The sequence below is a fragment of the Vitis riparia genome, chromosome 17, assembly GCF_004353265.1.
Source record: "Vitis riparia cultivar Riparia Gloire de Montpellier isolate 1030 chromosome 17, EGFV_Vit.rip_1.0, whole genome shotgun sequence".
Taxonomy (NCBI): Eukaryota; Viridiplantae; Streptophyta; class Magnoliopsida; order Vitales; family Vitaceae; genus Vitis; species Vitis riparia.
In genome coordinates, this window is record NC_048447.1 from 16,394,749 (window position 1) to 16,407,165 (window position 12,417).

The 12,417-nt window shown below is 32.4% G+C and overlaps 2 protein-coding genes across 2 annotated transcripts; both read left to right on the top strand.

Moving 5' to 3' along the window:
* The first annotated feature begins 270 nt into the window (after window positions 1-270).
* LOC117904420 lies at window positions 271-2,372 on the top strand. The gene is made up of 3 exons (XM_034817009.1): window positions 271-692; window positions 913-1,143; window positions 1,877-2,372. Exons 1-3 carry the CDS (start codon window positions 389-391, stop codon window positions 1,891-1,893), a joined length of 552 nt encoding a protein of 183 aa, XP_034672900.1. The 5' UTR covers window positions 271-388; the 3' UTR covers window positions 1,894-2,372.
* A 2,826-nt stretch (window positions 2,373-5,198) lies between these two features.
* Window positions 5,199-12,170, top strand: LOC117904610 (aspartyl protease APCB1). The gene is made up of 9 exons (XM_034817301.1): window positions 5,199-6,181; window positions 7,438-7,555; window positions 8,603-8,832; window positions 8,948-9,187; window positions 9,814-9,964; window positions 10,064-10,149; window positions 11,351-11,465; window positions 11,567-11,639; window positions 11,794-12,170. Exons 1-9 carry the CDS (start codon window positions 5,586-5,588, stop codon window positions 11,904-11,906), a joined length of 1,722 nt encoding a protein of 573 aa, XP_034673192.1. The 5' UTR covers window positions 5,199-5,585; the 3' UTR covers window positions 11,907-12,170.
* Window positions 12,171-12,417: the final 247 nt, after the last annotated feature.

Genomic DNA, 12,417 nt, shown 5'->3' on the forward strand with positions numbered 1-12,417 from the left:
ATAACTTGACTCAAATTCTCAAGTTTTAAATAAAATTGGTAAGTTTTTATATCATTTTGCTTTACGCCCTTGATGGACCTTCCATAGTACTTAGATGTAGGAACAATTTTAATATATAGCAAGTCTATTAAACTTTCCATTGCAATGATCTCTTTGGGTGTTTGTTAACACTTTGGCATAAGCAACAAATCTAGTCTCTTGTTTTTCCTTTTTCCTTTTTTGTTCATGACTGAACACTATTCAACATTAATCACGACAAGTAACTTTCAGTGATAATTATTGTGATTTGATACTTGATCAAATCTGAGCAAGGCATCTCTCTTTGTTATCAAAGTTGGGTCCATCAGAGTTATTAAACTTAATTAGGTCCTTCTACAATTCCAAATGCATGCCACCATCTTTTATCAGCCCTATGCACTACTATATATGTCAGGCTTGTATCATCACTTTCTTACACCAATCAGCCCCTTCCCACAACCAACCTAAAACCCTTTCACAATTGGCCTTCTTCTTCTCCTCCTCCATGGAGCCTTGTTCTCATTCATCCATCTCCGGCCACTCACCGGGAAACTACCACCTGGTCCTTGGGCACTACCCATTATTGGCAACCTCCACATGTTGGGGAACCTTCCTCAGCGCAACCTCAGCCTCCTGGCCAAGAAGTATGGTCCCATCATGTCTATGCGCCTCAGGTACGTTCCAGCTACTGTAGTCTCATCGCCTGAAGTTCCAAGCTATTCCTCAAAACTCATGATATTGTCTTTGGGAGTCGTCCTACAATACAAGCCTCGGAGTATTTGACTTATGGTAGCTAGGGCATGGTTTTTTGCAACTACGGTCCATATTGGCGCAATGTCAGGAAACTGTGTACAATGGAGCTTCTCAGCAGGGAGAAAATTGATTCTTTTGCAGCGATGAGGAGGGAGGAGCTAGGGTTGATGGTGCAATCACTTAAAGAAATGGGCGAGGCACGTCAGGTGGTTAACCTCAGTGACACGGTGATTGAACTCATTGAACACATGACGCACAAAATGGTTTTTGGGCATAGCAAAATTGAGAGAATCCAGTTGAAAGCGCTTACACGAGGCGTTGAACTTGGCAGGAGCTTTCAGTATAGCGGATTACGTGCGCTTGCTAGGGGCTGTAAGAATTTTATGTGACTCATGCTTTAGATTATTATGTGATATTTATTTAAATATTTAAGTATTATGATTTAATAAATAACAAAACTAAAATGATCATAAGTTAGTTTCTTAAATTAAAGACATTTTAATAGAAAGTACACTTCTAATCCTATAAGGAAACTAGTCCTCCCTCCACCCTATAAAATAACTATTATATTCCATCAATAATACACATAAGAAAAAATCTAAGGGTGAAGGAATTAAGAGAGAGACACAATTTCTATTATGTTTATTGTTTGGTCTCTTCAAGAATTTTTTCAAAAAATTCCTTACAAATTAAAAGCATGTCTTCTCTTAATAACGTGACTATGAAAATGATATTATTTTAAAAACCTTGGCCATTATGATTTGTGCAAAATAAGGACTTAATTTACATAATTATAGAATTAGGCTTATGATTGTTTTGCAAGAATCATGATTATGATTATTCAGTAGGAATTAGGGTTATTATTGTTTTACATAAATAAAAAAACCCTAACATACACTTGACCTTACTTGATTAATTTCTCATGCTATTTATTGTTATTATTTTTAGAAATGTTGGGATGCATTACCAGTATAATGGAAAATCAATCATTTTCAAGACAATTTCTCTATCCTACAAGACACCTCATCAAATCAACCCACCCGAAAAAACCTAATCCTAATCTCTTCATCTTCCTCTACCTCACTTTTCTCCCTTCTTGTTGTAGTATGTGGCTCATATTGAGTAAAAGACATATGGAGAAAAATGAGTAAATGTTGAAGCAAAGGGAAGTGACGACATTTGTCATTCAAACTTGTATTTTTATTGTTGAAGGCGAACGATAGGTTGGGAGGGTGCGAGGGGCAACGCCCTCCCACAGTACGGTTCAGGGGTAACTCTTTTTATCTATTCCAATATTGAATTCTTGAGATCCATGCTATTTAGGAGATTCTTCAATTCTTTGTAATAATGAGAATTACTGAAATTATGTTATGAAATCGCATCAAATTAGTCAAATAAAGTAAATAAAATAGGAGTCGAAAACACACTTTGAATTGTCTTGATTATATTCTAATCCCACGTAATACTTATTATTGATATGTAATGCTTATTATACACTTCTATGTTATTGTTTGTCAACTAACTTCCTTGTTTTATGGAATCACTTAGCGTGCTGTTAAGGTACGTCTTCTTCTTATTTTGATTATCAATTTATTAAATGCGCATGATTCTTGAGTAATTTGTAATTAAGCATTGATACATTCCATTAATTTGGTTTCATGATCAATTGTCATAATTAACTGAATTTAATTAGTTGAGACTTAAGACTTTAGGGCTTGGAGGGCACTATACATCTTTTTATAGATAATCTCACCCCTGATTTAGACTTGGGTTTTAGAAGACACATTTTTCCAAATTAAGAGTCAATTTTAGAGGTTTTATTTCTTATTTTGTTTTCCTTTAAAAATAATAAAATAAATGACAACTCCAATTTTTTAATATATAAAAATTAGTTTTTCACTAAAAAAAAAGTGAGTATGGCCATCGAGTGAAGAGGTACATGGAAAATATAGTCCCCACAATTAAAAGAAAAAAATTATTTTTTTATTTTTAAAAATAGAAAATAAAAAAGAATTGACTTCATTTTGCAACTATTTTTTAAAACAAAAAATAGTTTTCCATTCTTAAAACAAGAAAATAAGTTTTTTTTTTCTTTAAAACATATTTTAGTCATTTGCAATTACTTTATGAAGATTGTTTTAAAAGAAAATTATAAAAATGTAGAAAATAATTGAAATAAAAGACTAGAAATAAAAATTATTTAAAAAAGAGATTAAGAACATTTAGAGTTCAAAAAAAAACTTTTGTTCCACAAAACATTGAAGAATACTTTTTAGAAACTATTTTTCAAAATCGTGTTCAAAAACATTTTCCAAAAACAATTCATATATATTTATTTGTTTTTACTTATTTTATGATGATTATTTTAAAAAATAATAGTATAAATATGAAGAATAATTGAAAACAAAATATCATCTATAAAATTTATTTTTTAAAAATATTGAAAAATAAAGAAAATAAGTAGAAAGCATTTCAAATACTATTGTTATAGAAAACATGAGAAAACTATTTTGAAAAATTGTTCTCAAATTTTATTTTTTGAGATTTGATTTTTAAAACATTCTCAACTGAGCTCAATCTTTCAATTTATCACTATATTTTCAAATAATTTCCTTTTACAATTTCTCTCAATACCTTTTTCCTCTGTCACCCTCTTTTATTTCACAACCTTATCTCTCAAGATTTATATTTTATAATTGTTAGAAAAAACTATTATCATAAATATGTTCATTTAAATTTTTTTTGAAATAGAAAAATGAGATTAATTATTTCTCCTAAAAATACGAAAACAAGAATAGCTATACTTTAAATCATATAATCATTTCTTTAATTAAAGGCTAATTTTATATTAAAATAAAGTAATTATTTAAATATTTAATATCCACATTTTACTTTCAACATAATGTAATAATTTAATTTATCAACAATTAAATATTATTTTTTAAAACTCAAAATGCCTTTTTGAAACTTGTTATTTTTCTTTCAAGCACAAATAAATAAATAAATAAAAATAAAAAATCCCATGGCATATATGTGGAGAATAAACTAATGATTGTCTAGGTGAAAGATTTTGAGTATTTATATGGGATATCATCCCACAAGTGTTGGAAATACAAACTTTTGACTTTTCTTAAAATTGGTATCATCACATTCAGCAAAACCCTTTATTCCTGACAATCATGATAGTTGGGTAGATGTTCTGTATTAATGCTAAATGTAAGAAATTCTTAAGTTGCATTTGGATTTTGGAAATGGAGGAAAAACCAGAAGGAAAATATTTTTTTTCTTATCATTTTTTTTTTAGCTTTATTTGCTTCTAAAAATATTCTTAAATATTTTTAATTATATAATTTTTAACTTTTTAATATTATATTTTACAAGATTCATGTGACTTAATTAGTCTTTCATGTATTTAACTAGGATTCATCCAATGATGTTGATACTCTCTCATTATTATTCTTTTATCGGGCTTTGTTTTTTATAACTGTTTTCCAACATAACAAATAAAAAGGAAAATATGTTTAACAATAGAAAATGGGTATTTTTAAAAACAAAAAATATGATATTTTTAGAAAATATCTTTTAATTCATTTTACTTATCTTTTAATAACATATTTAAAAAATAATTATACAAACATTTAGAGTATATTTTTGAGTTATTCTAGAAAACATTTTTGACATTTCTAACAATTGAATGATAAAAATTTAAAAACTCTTCATAGAATCACTATTAAACGGGTTTTTAGAATAATTAAAAATCATTAAACATAAAAATTATTTTTAAAATGTATTTAAAAATATCAAATACATGTTAACAACATTTTAAATTTTTAAATAAATTTTTATTTTTATAAAATATCATAAAACAATCTTCAAAAATTATTCTAAAAAATGGTTGTTACCACACAAACCCTATCTCTCATTATGTTATTTTACTATAATATCTATAAAAATGTTTATCTCTGAGTACAAGTCATAGAATGTCTTGGATGTCCATCTCATGTCAATTGTTAATAGAGGCCTTTTTCATGTCTCTTATAAGCTATCGTTGTCTTTCACCCCTCTCCCTCTTGTTTTTTTTTCAAATTGAATCCATTCCTTCCGATGTGAGTAACCACTCATAATTAAGAAACCATATGTGGGTCAAGTATATGGAAGAAGGAATTGAATTTTGTAGTCATCCCTTCCCTCTATCTCAATTTTTTAAAACTTATATAAAATATATTAAAAAAAGAAGGTGAAATTTATAGAATATTTGATTTGAGAAAGTTTTAAATGATTACAATGAAAATAAAATAGGGAAGAAATAATAAAAAAAAATAAGTAAAAATAAATGAAAATAATTAAAATAATATTCTCAAAACACTAACCAATAAATAATCGAAAATAATTAAAGTAATGAAGGTGGGAGAGAGAATGAATTTAATTAAAAAAATGGAAATTAATATATGAAAAAGTAAAATATTTTCACTTTTTTCTATTAAAATAAAATTATCGGCTATATGACTTAAGACTTTCTTTAAGAAATTCAAAAACAACAAACAGACGAATAATTTCCTTCCACGCGGTAGAGCAACTCCTCGTTCATTTCTCTGCCCCATCCGGAAACTGCCATGTCTTTTCACTTGCTGACATTTTTCCACACTCTAATCCGTCCCTTAACATCACCCAATAGATTGACTTGGAAGGTAGAGGGAGACCAAGTCTTTTGGGCGAATTGGACCGCGGATGAGAAGAGAAAAAGCCAGCAGACTGTACTTTCTTCTTCTTCTTCTGGTTCTGCGTTGGCTCTGATCATCTTCTGATCCATATTGATGCAGAGAGATATGGAGTTCGGGCAGTCTCCCCAGCTCAATAGGGTTGTTATAATCACTCTTCCACCACCTGATAATCCTTCTCTTGGGAAAACCATTACCGCTTTCACGCTCTCCGATCCACCACTTGACCGTCCCCACCACACCCATCAACAACTTCAGCGCCAACAACACCAGGAAGAGGAGGAGGAAGAAGAAGAAGAAGAAGAAGAACCCCATCAGCTCCCAAGTCCATCGCCCCCGAACCCTGCGCTCCAGTTCTCTGTCAGAAAACTCTCTCTTGGTAACCCAAGAATCCTTTTGGGGTTTCTGGGTGTCTCTCTTTTTGTGTTTCTTTTGTGGAATTTTGCATCTTCAAGCCCCCTTGTTGAATTGCGCCGCAAAAACGATGATCGCGAACCCACTTCTTTTATCTTGCCTTTGTATCCCAAATTGGGTTCTCGATCACTAGGGGATTTGGAGCTCAAATTGGGGAAGTTTGTGGACTTTCATGTAAATGATATGAAGCCCGGAGGGATCAACAAATTGGCTACTTCTGTCTCTGCTTTCGATTCATCTACCATTTTCCCTGTTAGGGGCGACGTTTATCCAAATGGGTATGTGTGAATGTTGTTATTGTTTCATTCAATTACTGTTTCTTTGATGTTAGAATACTGGTTTATAGGAGTGGTATTATGGGTGTTATGTTAATATATGAACCACACTGCACTGAAGCAATCTAACTTTATTTCTGGTTTTCTTGCTGATCATGGTTAATGTCTGGGGAGGCAATTTTTGGTAGCTTTGTTTTATGTTTTGACACAATTATTAGTATCCGATTTTGTTCTTCTATTTGAAGGTACTGTTTGGAATCAATGAAGTAATGTATATCTACTTCTGCTTTTTCTTATTTGTTTCATCAATCAAAGTTGGAGCTCTCCCTTAATGGCTTATAGTTTGGGGGTGATCATGAAATCCTGAATTGGCCGTTTGAATCTGATTGGCCTCAATTTCTATTAAGCCATAAATTCTTGGTGTTTCAATCTATGTTCCTTTTTATTTCTTCCTCTTTTCACAACACCTTCTACCTGAACTGTATGGATTCTTCAAGGTATAGGTCACATCTTCGTTGCACATTGTAACCATCTTCACCATGTCTGATCTTCTTGCTTCTTTTATCCAGTTGGTCTTCTTCCCAACATCTCATAAATTTACTCAGTATTAGTCCTGTCATTTCTTTTATTGCCATCTTTGATCTAAATGATTTAATTTTTAATTGATAGGAAACGCAACTGAAATGTCTATTTAGCAGCTTCCATGGTATTCTCAATTGTAGACTTTGAACATTCCGCATTAATGGCCATAGAAGCAGCTATATAGGAAAGAGCAAGCTTTCCAAATATTATCTTCACCTTGTTATGCATGAGTTGAAATCCTCTCATGCTCACCAATAAGAACTTTTGATAAAATTAAAAATAAAATAAAACTGACACAAAATGGTTTTACTTTAATTGGAATGCCAAAAATCTGCTCCCAAATTCTGAATCCATCATTTGGGTCTTAGCTACTCTCACCAAACCACTTTTTGGATTGAGTTTGAATCCATCACTCTAGTGAATAGGTAAGGTTTCTCAGTTTAAAAGTATGTTATGCTTGTCTGAATCATATTGGTTTACCTTTTCATAGTGAATTCACTGGCCAAAAGTTTTGTTATTTCAGCCATCACCTTCATGTGCCTTTACTTTTTCTTAGTGAATTCATTGGCCAAAAGTTTTGTTATTCCAGCCATCATGTTCATGTGCCTTACAATATTACATTTCTGATCATGTGATGTCAATGGCGATGCTAACTAAAATTTTAATCTTTTGTTCAGCTTATATTTCACACACATTTTTGTTGGGAGTCCTCCAAGACGTTATTTTCTTGACATGGATACCGGCAGTGACTTAACATGGATTCAGTGTGATGCTCCATGCACTAGCTGTGCCAAGGTAATGCTTAAGACTATTAAAAGTTCTTCAGTGCTGTAAAATGTTAAATTATATTGACCTTTATTATATTTTTCTGACATCATCAACTGAATAAACTAAATTGGCATCTCTTTTTTCCCTTTTCTGATTTTGTATTATGTTTTGGGGCCTTTAGATGTAACTTCTTTTCTGGACCCAAAACAATTTTGATGTTCAAAATGTTAATATTGAAGTTCTTGTTTTCCTTAAAAAGTTACTTGGCTGTGGCCACAAATTTGAGGACAAGCATATTTTACAGATTATCAGCCACCTTTGGATTTCATGGGAAGACAACTGTATTTAACTTTCCTTTGAACTCTTTTTGAAAAGATTGGATCTTGTGATTCTTTTTCATAGGAAAAACCATGGTTTTTTCTCAGAAAACATCTAGTGGAGAAAAGAACCTGGTCCCTTATGATATATTAATCCTTGATTTGTAATCCCAAAAAAAAAGATGGAGAACATTTTTCTCTGAGCACGTGTAAGAGTATACCTTTTTAAGTTGAAGGACAAAATGGCCCTTTTGTTGGAAAAATATATATGCATTATGGGGAGGTGGATAATCTAATGTTCAATTTACCCCTTTTTTCCACATAGGTGCCATGGAGTCACTTTTTTTTTTTCTTTTTAAAACATCAAAGCCACATAATGAAGATGTGGTTGCATGATCTAACCACAATGCATCTTCTTTTAAATTTAATTTTCATAGGAGGGCCTATCTGGTATGATAGTTTGCCCAAAAGGACCTTTTTCACCTTTGACTCCTTTCTTCTTCTTTTCTTGTTTATGTAAAGGATGTGTTTATATTAACAAAAGAGAAACCAAACCCCGCACCACACTTGAGCGACAATACAAGACTAGCATGCAGAGGAGGGGAAAAACTGGCTTTCCTGCCAAAAAAATATTTAATATTTAAAATGTTTTTAAATATTTAGTATTTAAAATGTTTTTAAATATTTAAAATTCTAACATTTTATTCAATATGTTGAGATTAGATCATCAATGCTCTAATGGAAACATCTTTTGTAGGGACCAAATCCTTTGTACAAGCCCAAAAAAGGCAACTTAGTACCGTTGAAGGACTCATTGTGTGTAGAAGTTCAGAGAAACCTAAAGACAGGATATTGTGAGACTTGTGAACAGTGTGACTATGAGATAGAATATGCAGATCATAGCTCCTCAATGGGTGTTCTTGCAAGTGATGATCTTCATCTAATGCTTGCAAATGGATCACTGACCAAGTTAGGCATTATGTTCGGGTAACTCTTTTTATCTTTGTGCCTACTGCATGTTGCCTTTTCCATTTGTTAATACTGGATTGCTGAATGATCTAAATTACACAAAAAGCTGACTTTTGCTTTGTTTGTTTGTAAGGTGTGCATATGATCAACAAGGCTTACTTTTAAACTCTCTGGCAAAGACTGATGGAATCCTTGGACTTAGCAAAGCTAAAGTTAGCTTACCTTCTCAATTGGCAAGCCAAAGGATCATTAACAATGTGCTTGGTCACTGCCTTACCAGTGATGCAACTGGTGGTGGATATATGTTCTTAGGTGATGACTTTGTACCCTACTGGGGTATGGCATGGGTACCCATGCTTAACAGCCATTCCCCGTGAGTATGGATTCATTGAGATTTTATTGCTTTCTTTTTTTCCTTTTGGGTTACTTCAGGCTTCTCATGGGTTTTTCTTATTATTGAAAAAAATAGTTTCATGGCAGGAATTTTATCCTTCAAAGCTATAGCTTGCAGCGATCAGCATATTCTGCCATAATCTTTTCCAAGAAATGTCCAACTTCCTGTTTACTTTTGACAGTTTTTTTTTTCTTGAAAACCACCAAATGGGAAAATGTTCTTGTCAGGGTAAAACAAAGGAAGCGTAGACACCATAATTGTTTTAATTTTAACCAACCTTGTAGCTATCACCTTCCCTGCTCAAGGAGCAAATCCCTTTTTGTCATTTTTCCCTTTGAAACAAATTCAGGTCGATAAAAATGGATTCTGGTGATGTCATTTCCAAGGAACTGCATCTATTGAAGCGCTCACAAAATTTGTTACTCCAGTCCAATCTCTATTCAATTTGATAAAGAGATGAAAAATGCATATTTTTTTGTCATTTCATTGATTTTCTTGAATCTTGTACTTTGTACAGAGCCTTATCCTGTATTCTAATGCTTCTTTACACATTTATTAAGGAATTAGGTTTTGTTTAATTATATTTCCTGTTTTCATCCATACAGAAATTATCACTCACAGATTATGAAAATAAGTCATGGAAGCAGGCTGCTTAGCTTAGGCAGGCAGGATGGTAGAACAGAACGGGTAGTTTTTGATACCGGCAGTTCTTACACATACTTTCCAAAAGAAGCATATTATGCTTTAGTTGCTTCTGTAAGTAGTCTAATCCTCAGCCGCATGAAAAGATCATGAATTATTTCTTCACAAGCGGTTTTACTGGTCTTACTGATTATTTAATGACCACTGATGCAGCTTAAAGATGTTTCTGATGAAGGGCTCATCCAAGATGGGTCAGATCCTACATTGCCTGTTTGTTGGCGAGCTAAATTTCCAATAAGGTATGATAGCAAAACACAGATAATGATTGGTCAGGCCACACTTACGATCCTATTCAAATGATAATTACATTTTTTTTGGGATATAATTTTCTATTGTTTCTATTGTAAGGTTCTGTTTTGTAGCGTCTTCCTTGAGGAACTACTCCTTATCACCTCTAGAATGACTGCTGGTAGCTTATTTTAGACATCCTAACTGGAGGATGACAAATTGACAATTGACGTTAAAATGCAGTATGACTGTAAATTAATACTTGTTTCATCTTTTGCGAGGGTTCTTTTAAGCTTCTTCCTGAAGGGAAGTGTCACATACTGTTTTAAAGAAATTAATTAAACATGAAGCCACGACTAGGTTAGCGTTTCAAAAAGTGTTTTTCTCACTTAGGAAGTGAAAAAAGCAATAAAAGCAAAAGAATTGCAATCTGAAGATCATCCCAAGTAAGAGAACAGTGAAAAGAAATTTGATAACCATATACTTTGAAAGAAATATTTAGTTACCACTACTACGATCACATTGGCACCATCAGCAACACTACATATGTTAGACTTCAACAATAAACTTCTTTTCCATAGCCAAGGCCATCTTTATGATCTCCACCATTGTTGGACTACTACTGACACTTCTAGTACTACTGCCTGTTCTGATGCATCCACCAATTTTCCTTTACTGTTACTAAAAATTGTATTTGTCAAACCCAAAATGAGGACAAGCTCATATCCCAAACATTTGATGTCCTTTGTAAGCAATTTTCTATCCCTGAGTATTGATTTTGTATTTGGAACCACTTTTAGCTTAGGAATGCCTTGTGTTTCTAGTACAGATAGTTTTGTCCTACTTTTGATCATAAGTATATGAAGGAAGAATTTCTCGTCTCTCTGTCTACTTATTTCATGACAATGAATTGTTCGTTTCTAATTCCACAAAAGAAAGTTAACTTTTTTGGGGAAGAGATTTTTACATTTGATTATTGGACTGAAAGGGTAAATTGCTCTTGTAATATAGAAGCACCTTAGTTATTGAACTAAGGACAAAATGTCAAAAGTGGGTGTTAATTTCTATTTTTGAGTTTATTCGAGCAAAGTTGACAGAAGTCTTAACTTTTAAGCTTCCCCCTTAAATCATTTTGCAATTGTTAGGGTTAATTTTAAAAATCTGTCAAAAAAATTTGTTAAAGCCTATGAAACTGTATCCGCATGCATGCAGATCTGTGATAGATGTGAAGCAGTTCTTCCAGCCTCTAACCCTTCAGTTTAGGAGCAAATGGTGGATTGTCTCCACAAAATTCCGGATTCCTCCAGAAGGCTACTTGATAATAAGTGTAAGGAATTTCTTGCTCTTGTGCATCGGTTTCTTTTAGGTGTTCCAATACAAGGTTTGATATTGCAAAGCAACTGTATCATATCATTCCTTGTACTCCAGAATAAAGGCAATGTGTGCTTGGGTATCCTTGATGGAAGCAATGTGCATGATGGATCCACAATTATACTTGGAGGTACGTCATTATTCATTAAAACCTAGTTAGTTTTTAATCATCTTGCCTTGGTGTGCATGCTTTTGCCTACATTGTTGCCATTATCCGTCGGGATCTTTGGTTGTGGATGACTCCCACTACAAAATATGATTAAATGATTATCTAATCTTTGCAGACATCTCATTGCGGGGAAAATTGGTGGTATACGACAATGTGAACCAGAAAATTGGGTGGGCACAGTCCACTTGTGTGAAGCCACAAAAAATTAAAAGCCTTCCATTCTTCTGACGAGAGTTTGTAGGTAACATGGGAAGAATGCGGTATAGCCTATAGATTCGGTTCCTTCTTTGTAGATATCCAGCTGACTACCTCTGCGTTTTTGTGGTGAATCCCTCCATACTTACATACGATACTATATGTATATAAGACAAGCAAATATGTAAGTTTTGAGACAAATGTTTTTTTCTTTTTCCCGTTTTATGACTATAAATTGTAAGGTTTGCAGGATATTCGACTTCTATGTAATAATTATTTTCACACCTTGACGAGCCACACCCCCTCTCTTGATGATATCGTAAACATAGTAAGATATTATATTTATTGGAATTAGAATTTGGTATATTAGATTTGATGTTTGATTAGTAAATGTTTTTATTATTTTTTTCATTAATAGTATTTAAGGTTACAATATTTAAACTTTGTAAATAAAAAATTATTATACATTATTTTGTTGAATATATGAAAAATCAAACAATATTATATATTAGTCTGCTTTTAATTTTTTTTAACTAAAAGTTTA